The sequence below is a fragment of the Oryza glaberrima genome, chromosome 2, assembly GCF_000147395.1.
Source record: "Oryza glaberrima chromosome 2, OglaRS2, whole genome shotgun sequence".
Lineage (NCBI taxonomy): Eukaryota > Viridiplantae > Streptophyta > Magnoliopsida > Poales > Poaceae > Oryza > Oryza glaberrima.
The window spans coordinates 5,440,493-5,455,150 of NC_068327.1; the positions used below are offsets into that span (position 1 = coordinate 5,440,493).

The window sequence follows — 14,658 nt, forward strand, 5'->3', positions numbered from 1 at the left end:
ATATTGAAACAGCAAACGATAAGTATAAAGATAGACAATGAGTAATGAAGAGCAAGGTCCCCTACATTTCTTTTCTTTCCAAGCTTCAGAGCAAGAACACATATGAACGACAAAAGAAACAAGTATCAGCACTGTAATTGAGGTTTACAGGTTGGGGGAGCGTATCCTATGCACACAGGCCCTCGCGTGTACACCAACTAAAAATTATCACAAAAAATTCTAGGAAAATTCATACATGTACTTTCAATAGTATTACATCTACGTGCAAAGTCGCATCTTCAAATTCATTCTACATAGAGAATAAAAAAAAGATAAAATTCTGACAAAATTGCAACCTTAAAACTGTCAGATTTTTTGTTTTTTTTGTTACAGCTAAAATATAATGAATTTGATGTTAAGATTTTAACCCTAGGTGTAATACAATTGAAAGTATGTGTATGATTTTTTCTAGATTTTTTGGTGACATTTTTTAGTTGGTGTGCACGTGTGTACACGTGAGGGCCTGTGTGCATAGGATATGTTGCCTACAGGTTGGTGCAAGGCATGCAGTCAATGCATAAGGGCCCAATTCAGTTAGTTGATCAAGCCTAAGGTACGACTGTATAAAAAAAAACAGAAATAATAAACATAGAAGGAAACTAGCTGCCAACCATAGCTGCTTCACAACAAGTACTAGTGAACAAATGGCATTACATTCATTGTACATAACATGACAAAATAGAATTTGAGTAAAGACCTATATGTCTATGAAATATAGCAAACTTGAATTTGGTTTCTTATATTACTTAGGTTGCTCCTTTTTTATCATCACCTCTCTATACCAAATGGAAACTTTTTAACTTGTGTCTGACTGACTCTTGTGCTCTCCCATTTACCCTTAATCATAAATCCATGTTTTATACCGGTTCTGTTTGATGACCTCATTTCATTCGGTAGGCAGTTATTTATGCATTGATAATTTTCAAAAGCTTCTATAATTACTGCCACTGTTTCAAATCTCAGACATATTTGTTGCAACAACCAAAATTTGTAAACCTATTTCTTCAGCCAGTGCAGGTAACATTATTTGCCTTATTTCTAAGTCATTGTTCTATGCTCTGACTAGCAGTGTATTGTCTATGCATAATTCTAGCATCAAGATTTAGAAGTGAGATGAACACCCAAAATTTTCCACTAATCTGCGGTCAATATTTTTTCTGGTACCACATTAGCTGGTCAATGAACTTCCATATTGCGAAAGGATGCAATAAATTTGTCCAGCCTAATAGCTGTTATGGACTTCTGGTCCCCAACATTAACTCCATCCTTTGCTTCAATCCTATTCAAATCAATCAGTGATATCATCTTAATTAAGATAGTAATGCATTCAGTGTTAAGTTACTTGCTCTGTAGCAGTGATAATAGTTATATAATGGATCTACCTGAAAAGATTCAAATAAGCTGACAAATCAAATCACATTTAAAATAAATCATGTTCTAGTTGAAGTATGCTAGAATATCCAATAGATGTATTAAAGATTGTTGGTTCCAACAGCCTGTTTAAATAACTGTCATGTTCTTGCAGCCTGTTCAAATTCTAACAAAGAAATAAATTACTCCCTATACAAAGAAACTTGGTTTCTATCTTGTTGTGACATGAATTGCTTGTGTAAATAAACTGTCATCGCAATTGCAAAAGGTTACTGATACAACAAATACAGTTTGCAGCACCAGCAGGTATTGAATTAATTGACAGAATATGTTATAAGTTGTAATGGCTGTAAAGAATCATATTAAAAGAAATACTGTGCACAGCCTTGGTAAATTAGAAAAAAAAGCACCTGACAGCAGTTCCCAAGTCCACAAGACCACAACCCATCAGACCAGGCTCCCCAAATCATGAACTTGGTGTAAAGGAGCAAAGAGAAAGCTATGCAAAGCCTGCAACCAAGCCAATGTTGTCAATGCAGCACAACTGTGGCATAGATAGATGACAGCAGTGTGGAACTGTGGATTCTCATGACAGGTTAAGTAGTAATCAGAGTGATTAGCAGGGAGAAGGGTGGAGGCTGCAGGGTGGTGGTCAGATGAAGTTAGGCAGGTGCAAACCATGTGGTAGTGGTGCATACAAAGATGGGCTGTGGCAACCATCAGCTCCAATGGCAAAATTTCAGCCGATTCAACGGGGGGCTATACATAGCAAATCAATACATGATCCTTCGTGCTGCTACTTAGTCTAAATGCAGGGGTGGCCATGGCCAATGTTGTCCTCTCTAATTCTCCGCCTCTTGTCAGTATATTGAGATTGATATAGGGTTTCCACAGCCCAAAATCTAGGATTACCAACATCAGAGAGTTAGCCACCATCAACACAGCTTACTAGGACCTCATGTCCCATGCTCAGTGTGTCCTCAACAATGCTTGATCGCCACAGGCAGAGCAAGCGTCAAAATTCCATCTCCATATCTGCACATCATGCTACCTTTCCTGCCAGGGCAAACCAGGCGAGTTGAGTGACAATACCACCAGTGTCAGCTTCACTAGATCTGTTGCTAGTGCCACCTTGCCAGACTCAAACCTTAGCCTGCCACATGATTTGGGGGAGGATGTTCTGTGTGAATGTGGGTTGAGGAGGGGGAGACAGATCTTCACAACTTAGTAAGGCTGTGGGCAGGGTTTCTGAAATTTTACATTGAAGTTGGAGAGGAGTAAGCCATCTAGACTTGTGCTGTTCTCCCACAATTGTGCAGCTCACAAGGGATAATTCCATGATTAATCCTAAGTGCCCTACATGATAGTTGCATGTGATATGTTGCTTTTCATATGGGTAGCATGCTTGCGCTTATAACAATCACAACATGCTCCCCACGCATACATCAAATATGCAAGAAGCAAACAGCAAATAATATTTTTAAAAAACTGGAAATTTTCCACAAGGGTTTGAATCAAATGTGAAAAAAAGTCTAGCTAGATTAATCACCTATCCAACATTACGATAGGCACGAGCCGACCCACAAGTCCTCCTTGACCTACTCTAGTTCAACTAAATGAACTAAAATATCATGGATCAGCCTGCGCTCATCCCTATCCAGCAAGTTAAACTGCCATATTTAACACAGCATTCTTTGGTCAGCAACAAGCTCCAGACAGCTTATCAACCTAATCTATACCTTTGGTATGAGTACCACTACCACTAAAGTCTAGGATCCAACCTGCCTCATTCAATAGGGTTCAGTAGTATAATAATGTGGCCCCAGACTTCTGGTATTGTTCAAACTTTGCTAATTATATGTGCAATTAAATTGTTTATTGATGCTTGATTTATCTATATAATGAGATATTTATTGCCCATACTTCTCTTTGGAATTGAATTATTGAACACAAGTAATATTGAACCTGAACAGAACAATCAATACTTAAGGAGCTTTCAATAATTTTTCCAATTCAGTGGAGTCTTCCTTCATTCAAGTTATCAAATGCACTCACTTCCCATTGTTGCTCCAGGACCTTAAATATTAAGACTTCATTTTCAACCCTACTGGACATTTGTCTAGCTGAGTTTGGCGGCAGAAGAATTTATGGGAGATAGTATTCTGCGAGTATATGAGGAAGACGACACCAAAGTTAATTGGCGTTTGACATTAAATTTGCTACTAGAGATTATTTGGAGGGTGGCTAAACTACTCATAAAAGCAGTTAAAACCCCAGCAGAAAAAATTACATAGAATGCTGGAGAACTCTTTATTTAGTAGGTGAAGACATCTGTGCAAATGTAGCATTTAACTTGGCAAATGACCCAGTAAAAAATGATTCAAATGAAAGCATAGAAAGTAAAATACGTGAACCAGAGCCTGAAAGCCATAATGTAAGAATGAACAGTGCAATCAAAGGATATGCAAGCAAATCCATTGGACAGAGCCTTTTTAACTTACAATTTGCTGACATTTACATGTGCCATAGATTCTTTTACATTTGCCACGTACGCTGATTTCATGACTTCATGTACTTGCCCTGAGAAATCGTGTTGGCTCAGGAAATGCCTGGAAATTTGACAAGATTGAATTCTAGACATATCCAACTTATCCACCAGAGATGATAAGATGCATTTGCATTCCCATGAAGATAAAAACATAGCTAACATTCCAGGTAGGCATACAATTTTTCCATCCTTAAGAAAGATTGACCGCCACTCTGATATTTACCCTGGTCAAGAATGTCACCTAGACTTCAGCTTTCTCTTCTTACCACCACCAAGGGGTATACCGGTTGTGTATTTTGAATTTGCAAGTTCCCTGGGAATTGGAGCACCTGCAGTCTTCAGAATCTGAACAAGCTCTCTGAAAAGATTCCTGTCCTCCTCATTAACAAAGACAATAGCCATACCCTCCACACCCATTCGAGATGCTCTTCCAACTTGGTGAACATATTCATCAATGGAATTTGGCATGTCAAATAATATCACCTGACGAACTTTCAGGAGATCCATTCCACGTCCCAATACCCCAGTACAAACAACAACAGACACTTCTCCTGTGAGAAACCTTCTCAAGCTTTCTCTTCTCTCATTCATTGTCTTATCACCATGAATAGAAACCACCTTCAATCCAGTAGCAACAGTAATTGCTTCGGACAACAGATCAGCGCCAATTCTAGAACTCACAAAAACAACAGCGGGAGGTTTGAAGTGCTGTTTACTTGTCATTATCTCAAAAATTTTCTGCTTCTTCTGCTTAGACTCCACCCAAATGACCACTTGTTTAACTGATTTGTTTGGTCTGCTTGGATTTCCACAAGAAATATGTATCGCATTCTTAGCCAGTGAGTTTGACATCTTCTCAACTTCTGAATTTACAGTTGCCGAAAACATCATAACCTGGGGATGCGAAAGTGCTTGGAAGATTTGCATGACCTGATCTCTGAATCCCCTCTCTAGCAAGCAGTCCACCTCATCCAAAACGAATACATCAACTTTGTTAAGATCAACATTGTGCTTCATGAGTAGATCAATTAGCCTCCCAGGGGTGCCAACAATCAACTCGATGCCATTTTCAATCCTGTAGATTTGCTGAGCCAAGGGATCTCCACCAACAACTAGAGCAGTCTTAAAAGGTAAACCCTTTCCAAGCACTTTTGCTTGTTCTTCCACCTGCAGACATAGCTCTCTAGTTGGAGCAAGGACTATAGCTAATGGCCCTTGCTTGTCTGTGCATCTCTCTGATCGCACGTGTGAACAATGTGCAATTATGGGAACAAGAAAAGAAGCTGTTTTCCCTGAACCAGTATCAGCAGAGACAAGTAAGCTTCTATTACATATTGATGAAGGGATGACTTGCATTTGCACTGGAGTAGGCATTACATATCCCGCAGCCTCAAGATTGAGCACAAGCTTCTCAGGGAGACCAGAGGAAGAAAAACACATGATTGGATCTGGAACATCCTCACCCTTGACACAAATATCAAGTTTGCTTCTCAGTGAAGCAATCTGACCATCGTGCATACTGGGTATTTTAGGAAAATTTTCGTCCCTAATACAGAAGCTCTCGTCGCCAACAGGAAGATTTACACGCTTTGCTGCTTTTACTGCTGGCCTTGTTTCAGCAGAAAGTTTGGAAAGAAGAATTGTCTTGCATTCAACACTACATATGTCATCGTCAGTCTGATCACATATGTATTCACCATATCGGCCACAAATAACACAGCGAGGCTCCCCAACAAGGGCTTCTCTCTGCTCAAAACACCTTTCCTTTACAGATGATTCTGTAATAAGGAAGAAAATATATCAGTTCACTGATTGAAATACAAGGAACAGACAGAAGATCTGCAGTTCTTATAACACAAAGGAGGTGCATGTGACACATTCAGCCAGCATGAAACATTTACTCTTTCAAAAGATGGCAGTGGTTGTGACTGCATTTTTTCAATTGGCCCTCAAAGTATTAGCTCAAATTTAGCATGGAAAGGTCCAAGAGGACTGAATTGTCACGCATATAACAAACTGAAAAAAGAACACATTCATTTGATTTGGACAATATTAGAATATGTATGGTTAATTTTTGTTCTTAGAAATGACGGGGCATGTTTTGCAGAGGATGGCATTTTGTTTGTAAGAATAAAGAACAATAGAAGTACATAAATGGATAAACAATATGGCCATCAGCCAATAAAGCAAAAGGAAGAAGAAAAGAACAGTAGGCATAGAACATGAGCTTTTGTGATTGGATTTCTTGAACTAATTCCTGAGACATTTCGTTGAAAACAAACTTGCCAATTTCCTTCTAAAGTTTCTCGAGGTTCATGAAATGCATTTTCTGTAAAGAAAATCCTTTGTCACGTTTTTTTCTGCTATTTATTTCATTATTTGTGCATGAACAATGCATACTCAATTTGTGTGGTTTTTACATCTGTACGAATTGAAGAATAGTACAACCCAAGTACCTTCCAATTCGTTGCCATTACCAGGTTGAGCAGACAAGTGATCAGCTGAATGATTCTCTTCTTGCTCCATTCTATTGATGTTGGAAGATAAATCCACAAAACTGCACAGAAGAAAAGAAAAAAATTTCAGCTGAGACACCTTAAAGTTGAACCTTGGCAAGGCTGTGCATGCATCATAACCAGCATTTCATTTATTTTCATCAGAAACTAGTAAAAGCGAGTTTGCGCACTGGATGTTTATCAGGGGCGGATCCAACTTGGGACATTGGGGTTTCAGTTGAACCCCCAAACTTTTTGGGGGAACAAACAAACTGTTACTTGTATTAAGGTTAAGGTTCTGAAATTAAGAGAAGAGCTTCTTCCAAATCTATAAGAGAAGCTAGGGTTTACGCAAAGCAAATTCCAGACAAAAGTAGTCCCGATGAGAGAGAGATGAATCAGAAAGAGGATGTGGATGGATGCTCACCAGGATCCCCTCCCCTCCCCTGCTCTGCTCGCCGGATGGAGATCGGCGCCCCTCCCCTGTTCAGCCGCGCGCAACTCGTCTTGGCGCGCAAGGAGCGGAGGAGACGACGAGACGGGAGATTTCTCTTTCTTTTACGCCGAGGGAAGGAAGGGGAAGATACTCCACCGTTTTATCTTAAATTTTTCACTTTAAAACTAGCTTATGTTATCTAATCTTTACAATGATTGTTGGCCCACACGTTAAAAAAATACAAGCTCGGTTAGGAATTGTATCGACGGTAAACAAAACCACCGGCAACCATTAGCTACCGCTCCACACACCATCACTACCGCTCTTTATCCATGAGCCACCATCGTTCCTCATCTCCGCCTTCGCATGCACAGTCATATCCTCTAGCCATCAATATTTGTCTTCTCCTCCTCGTTCGTCATATATGCTATTGTCATGATCGTCGTTGAGGCCAAAGGTGTCGGGCTTGCAGGAACTCGAAGAGGCAGGAGCTGACACGATGGAGAGCGAACACGCTAGATCTAGGCTCCTTTTTACTGATCTGGTGGTTCCCCAACTATTGGAGGGAAAAAGAAAAAGGGGAGGGAGAGAGAGTTAGTGTGTGAAGTTTGTGGCAAAGTTATTGGACTTGCTGGACTTGGAGGTGGAGCGGCGGTGAAGTCATTGGACTTAAAGATGTATAGAATGGGGGTAGTTCGAATTGAAATAAAAATGTAAAGTTAGCTGTCGTTAAATAAACGATGATATAATATGAAAATTTTTAAGTATTTTATTTTTCAGCAGCATAATTAAAGATGAGTTGTCCATATCTAAACAGTATGATTGGACCGTTCTGTCAGGGTTACGGGTTGGGCATACCCTTTACCTTTCGATATACGTTACATATCGATATGGCATACCCACGCTCATGCGGATATTTCCTGTATATTCTAAGGAAACCTTTAACGGAATCTACAGACGGGAAGAATCCTACTCGGGCAGAACTGGGTCGTTGGCGTATCGTATAGGGTCTGATACCTCCGACTTCTACGTGGAGACCTCCAGATCTGCGATATAAAAGGGACCCCCCGGGGAGGGTTTAGGGCATCGAATCTTAGAGCCAACACAACCTACACAGCCTACGAAGCCGGAGCCTACGAGGAGCCAAGTCATCGAGAGCTAGTCGAAACAACTCGACTACAATCTCGCCAGATCCGACAAGTTCCCTTGTTCCCTTTGTAACCTGTGTTTTCTACCATATAATCCCACATCAACTGGATTAGGGTTATTACCTATCAAGGGGTCTGAACCAGTATAATTCTTGTCTTTTGTTTGCTTGATGTCGTACTACGTAGATCCTTGTACCAACGTACCCCAATACCCTCTATATCCGGTCTACGGGTATCACCCGTCGACACGTTTTACTTAACTACTACTGATAATCTCATGATATGTTAATATTCGAATACTGATTTCAGCTAATATATAGTTAGATAGATTCGGCTAAAAACATAATATAATAATAATAATAATAATAATAATAATAATAATAATAATTTTGCTCGTGAGAAGCAACAAGTAGCATGCACCCGCGAGCTTACCTTGTACTCCCTCCGTATTTTAATGTATGACGCCGTTGATTTTTCGACCAACGTTTGACTATTCGCTTTATTCAAAATTTTTGTGTAAATATAAAAATACTTATGTCATGCTTAAAGAATATTTGATGATGAATTAAGTCACATTAAAATAAATGATAATTACATAATTTTTTTTTAAATAAGACGAATGGTCAAATGTTAGAAAAAAGTCAACGGCGTCCATGGAGGTAGTAATAACCTTGCGCCATAGCACGCCTACGGACGACGACGAGCCGCCGGCGATGGCGGTGGCGGCGGGTCGGCGAGAGACCCATTAGCAGGCCCAGCTAGGACATGTGGTGAGATTTTGCGAGTTTGGGCTGGAAAATTACTTCCGGGCCGAATAAAATGGGCTTTCTTTTTCAAAAAATGGGCCTGTATACCCGCCCTCCAGTCTATTGGTCGGCCTGCCAAAGAAGGCCTAATTGGGAATTATGCCTAGGCTATTTTCAACTTTGCTTTCTGTTTTTTTTTAATCGGATTCTTTGTCTTTGAGGTTCGTCCAGATTGTACTTTAATTCTTTATTTTTCCTCTCTTCCATCGATAGCAATCGGCGGGGATGTAGAATCGATGGATGCGGTGAACAAGAAGGCACAATTTGCTTTTTTACCATGCTCTTTTCTATGTTACCTTTTGTTTTACATAATATGGGCATGTTTGGCATAGCTATAGCTTCAGCTAAGCCAAACAGTTTTAACTCCACCTAAAATGGAAGCGGAACTAGGTGAAGCTCTCTCACAAAATAAACTAAAGAGGTAGAGCTAGATTTAGGCAGCTCTATAACTCTACTCCAGACCCAACTCCTGAAGCTAAATTTAGAAGTTAGAGCTCTACCAAATAGGCTCGCTCTATAAATCATATATAAGATGTCATAGGGAGTCTTTGTTAATAATAAAAAAACAAGAAAGATTTACCACGCGTGCATATTTCTAGAGTAAATCCAAGAAAGATTCAATGGGCAGATAAGCATGTAACCAGAGATGCAAATACTCCATTCATCCCAAAATATAAGGCATAACCATTCAAAACACAAAGACCAAGAAAATATTTAATCATCTTCTTGGTTGAATCATCTTGATGCATGCAAGCAATGTGATTGGGAGGTTTGATGGTATAAGATTTAAAACAAATCAATTTTATAAGACCAAGAGATGATAGTTAATGTATGCATGCATGTACGCTTTATATTACTCTCTCCATTTACTTTTGATAGTCATATTTCTAAATCTGAAAAATTTATTTTTGGTAGGCATATTTCAATTCAACAACCTATCATCTTAATGACTTTCTCGGATTTAATGCATGACTCTTCATTCTTCCACACAAGATTGGCTACATGGGCATCGAGAAATATAAATATTAATGAATCGCTTGTTTACGATGAATGACTAGTACTCCCTCCATCTATTTTTGATAGACATATTTTTAAATCTGAAAAATTTACTTTTCATAGACATATTTCAATCCAACCACATTTCCTCTTAATGACTTTCTCGGATTTAATGTGTGACTCTTCATTCTTCCACACAAGATTGGCTACATGGGCATCGAGAAATGTAAATATTAATGAATTGCTTGTTTACGAGAAATAACTAGTAGCTTGTTTAAATGGATGATAAGTACAATTACTTATCCTTGGTCATCGTGCCAAGATGAAATATGGCTATCAAAAGTAGATGGAGGGAGTAGCATGTTTAAATAAATGATAAGTAGAATTATTTATCCTTAGTCTGTGTGACAAGATAAAATATGACTATCAAAAGTAGATGGAGAGAGTATGAGACATGAGAGAAAAGTGGTTGTGCCTTATATTTTGGGATGGATGAAGTACAGCCTATTGAAGCTAACCCTACAACTTTTCACCATTATAAGCTCTATTTAGAGGCTTAGAGCTGAAGACTCTAACAAGCAGCAGTTTAGTGAGTAGTTAACTGATTAGAATTTAGAGACTTCTAGCTTTTGGTTGTTTTGCGCTGAGATTCTCAGAAGCAGTCGATACGTACATCGCCAGTTGTTAAGAGTATGAAAAAGCTAAATATCTCGATTTATGGCTTTTAGTTTTTTTATTTTATAGGTATATTGATTCTCAAAATCTAAGTTAGAATTTATGGCATGTTTGAGGAGTTTCTAGCCGCTACAGTTTCTTCCAGAATCATAAGCTCTTCTAAACAGCCTAGCTTTTTATCTAAATTCTGACAAACTATAGCTATAGAATCCAAAAAATTAGCTAGAAGCCAGAAATTGAAAAATCTAGTTTTTTAAATAATTAAAAACTAATTACCAATCAGCTGTTTCTCAGAACTTTGAACTCCCTAGACAAATTCTTCGACCCGTTTAGAAGAGCTGGAAATTTTTGAAGGTGTAAGCTTCTCCAAGCAAGGCTTAAAAGTCTACAATTCCACGCTGGAGTCTGTAGATCACACAAGCGATTGGTTACGAAAGGCGACTCTTTGGTTTCAGCTAGAGGGGATGATTCCGGACAGTTACCATTCAGCATTCATCATATATCCCCATGAGAATATGCAAGGAGTATTTTTCCGGTTTTATCATAGCTAAGGTTCAGCTGATTCATCAGCAGCTCAGCTGTGGGCGGTCGCTTGCTTCACGGATCGAAAAGCTCTGCGCTGATTGCTCCCAGAGGCTGAGAAAACCAAGCCAACAATCAATCTGATTTGATCTTTTCTATCCATCTGTGACTGATAGGCTGCCAAATGGACTGCATGCATGCAGCATGCTGAGTGTTTATTTTGTTTCTCCCTACTTCTTTTTTCTCCTTTGGCAAAACGTCATATCTTAAATCAATAGCGATTAAGGCAGACGAAAAACGATCAAGAATTGATGGAAGTGTTAAAAATGAAACGGGGTGAACCGGTATCTTTCGGTGCTATAAAATAAAAAACATGAACTTTTGATGCTATATGACCAATTTTGCCTCTCCTTTTGTCTTCTTTATGCAAACTTGAGATTTGATTTAGTAGCTGTTTTGAATTTTGTTATGCCTGTGTTCCATAGTTCAAATCAGCTTGTTGTAGGGCTACTTGGCTTGTCAGAATGGTCAAAGGTCTATAATTCAAGCATAAGAAACATTTTGATAAGTAATGTGTGTGGTTTTTAATAATGAACGGAAATCCGACCTTCATATTTATAAGTAGACATGTACGCAACCAAAGTAACACGAGTGCATATTCCTAGTCTCAAACAAAACGAAGACTATAAATCTAAGGCCGAGTTTAGTTCCAAATTTTTTCTTCAAACTTTTATTTTTCCATCACATCAAAACTTTTCTACATACATAAACTTTCAACTTTTCTATTACATCGTTTCAATTTCAACCAAACTTTTAATTTTGGCGTAAACTAAACACACCCTAAGCTCCAAGCTTTTCCTCTTGCTTCAAACTTCATAGTATTGCGAGGTTGGAATATATCATATCAATTACTCCATCTATCTCATTTTGATTATCCCCTGAGGATTATGAGATCTTCTCAAAATGATCAACATCTAACAAGTGTCTCTTTGTTTATTTGTGCAAAGAGTAAATGTGCTTCATTGAATGTGTTGCATGCAACTAATAAAGATTAATTTTTATTGGTGTAATGATATGCAATATTTAAAACACGAGCAATCCATGAGGCATAGCGATGAAACACCTTAACCGAAAAGGATTAATTTGATAATAAAAGATATTTTGATGTCCTTGATCTTCCGATATCTAACTTACGTACTGATTCGTAGCCAGAAGTTCATTTTTTAATGGGACAGAGGGTGTAAGGTTCAAAACACCATGAAGACAACAGTTACGTTGACCTCTCTATTAAGCTCCGCCGTTAGACAAAACCTATATTAAAATAGTACCACGATATCGTAGGATTCTCGTATTAGAATCTATTATCCTAAGTGACCGGATATCACCGCTGATACATCACGTGACAATAATATAATATGTTTTCGTGTGGACCACATAGACTTGACCAATATCAATCTCAGCGCACTTTTCGCCACGACCCACACTACGGGACAAAAGAAAACATTATCATAACCCAGTCTCACTCGAGTGACTATAGATCGTCGCACACACACGAGAACTCGCGAGAAAACACACTTCAAAACATCTTCGTTTAAGGAATCTCTTTATAGGCCCCATAATTTATTCAGCCCCCTCACCTCACATGTCACATCACTGTTCCAGCATACAAGAGCACACGATCCAGTCAACGTGTGGCCGGGCCGGTTGACCCGGCTGGGCCCACTCACGGCGTCAGCCCGCCGCGTCTGGCTGACGTGTGGGCCCAGCCCCACCCTCGCGTCGCCGTCATCCACGCCGGCGTCGCGTGGGCCATGGCTTCGACGGGATATCCACCGGCAGGAGAAGCGCAGATGCTTCGTTGATTTTTATTTTCTTCTCTTTTTTTTTTGAATTCGTTTGGATTGGATTCATCGGAAGAAGCGAGACGGGATATCCGGCTGGATATTCCTCCACCCGGAAAACGCACCAAGGAATATGCTCCGAATCATCGGCGCCGTACGATGTGCCCCAGTTTTTTTTATTGTCTTTTTTTGTGTACGAGGGAAAAATCGCCAGATTAGCCTCACATCGAGCTTACTACTGTACTAACTACTGTAGCATTTCTGGCATCAGTAGTTATCTGATCTCTCCCGTTGGATTAACGCAGCTAATTACTAATCGAATCGTCTCACTTCTCATAGAGTATAATAACATGTGGTTCCGTTTTTTTTCCACCTTTAAATTATTGTACTGACAGTCTGACAACGGTTAAAAAAATAATAATTACCCCTTCGCGCGAAAAAAAAGTAATTCATAATGAATTAATACGGCCGTGTCGTTCTTGTACTGGATAGCTAGCTTGTATAATATTTTCAAATTTGTTAGAGAAAGTCAATGTACAGAAGCACGTTGATTGGATTATGTGAGACGAGTGACATCCATGGTGACACGCCAAATTGCTGGATTTTTTTTTATGTCAGGAGCTTGCTTGATTAACCAGAATAGCATCTGATTAATTTAATTACGAACCTATATATAGAAGAAAAGTTAATATTTAAAATTTTCGTGGTCCACCTACAACGAGTGACCAATCGAAATCGTTGTGATCGTCAACGCCGATGCACGAGAAGGAGAAGATACCACTTCGATTAGTTGTGCGATATCTCGTCAGAATTTAATTAATCTTTGATTAATAAATTACTAGTATATGCTTATTCTAAAGAGTAGAATATTCGATGGGAAAAATTCAACGTCTCGCCACAATAAAAAAAAGGGAGTATTTCTTGTTGCCACTGCAATTTGCAGTTGATAATTTGGACAAAACTTACAGCTAGATACGCAGCTAGTTTTGTTGGATGGGCATAACCGTTTATGCTTCGTTCCTGTGTTAATTAGCTAAATTAACCAGTTGTTAAAAAGAAGGGTAATTTGACAGATTAGGAGGAAATAACTAAACTCGTGGATCAGGATCTAACTAATGGATCTTTGAGGGAATTAATTGGATTTAGCAACTTAGGAGTATTTGGCTTCCTACTAGTTTTGGCCACATCTATTTCAATTCCAATTCCAATTCTAAGTATATGATCATAATTTGCTCCACTCCACTATAAGTAAAAACAACAAAAGTTATTATAAATCTTATGTGCAGGTTACCCCCGATTATTACAGTATTACTTGCTACCATATCTCAAACATCGATGGCTGTATTACTTGTTAAAAAGAAGGGCATCCACAATATGAAACAAAAGTAATCCATAATCAATATTATATTCCATTCAGCTACCTATTATTATTGTACAACTAGTCCATAAAGAAAATAACAAAAGGACTACCCATAAGGAATGAATAATACTCCCTCCGTTTTGAAATGTTTGATGCCGTTGACTTTTTATCACATGTTTGACCGCTCGTTTTATTCAAAAAATTTAAGTAATTATTAATTCTTTTCCTATCATTTGATTCACTGTTAAATATATTTTTATGTATGTATATAATTTTACATATCTCACAAAAGTTTTTGAATAAAACGAACGGTCAAACATGTGCTAAAAAGTCAATGGTGTCAAACATTTCGAAACGGAGGGAGTACTATCTATCTCTATTTCTCTCTCATCTCCTAATGCTCTATAGTTAAAGTCTCTTT

The 14,658-nt window shown here is 38.6% G+C and overlaps 1 protein-coding gene across 1 annotated transcript; it reads right to left on the reverse strand.

Moving 5' to 3' along the window:
• Positions 1-3,871: 3,871 nt before the first annotated feature.
• LOC127762160 (DEAD-box ATP-dependent RNA helicase 41) lies at positions 3,872-7,026 on the reverse strand. Its single transcript, XM_052286547.1, has 3 exons — positions 6,881-7,026; positions 6,415-6,515; positions 3,872-5,736 (listed from the first exon to the last, which is right to left on the reverse strand). The coding sequence occupies exons 2-3, from the start codon at positions 6,482-6,484 to the stop codon at positions 4,196-4,198; spliced, it is 1,611 nt and encodes a 536-aa protein (XP_052142507.1). The 5' UTR covers positions 6,485-6,515; positions 6,881-7,026; the 3' UTR covers positions 3,872-4,195.
• Positions 7,027-14,658: the final 7,632 nt, after the last annotated feature.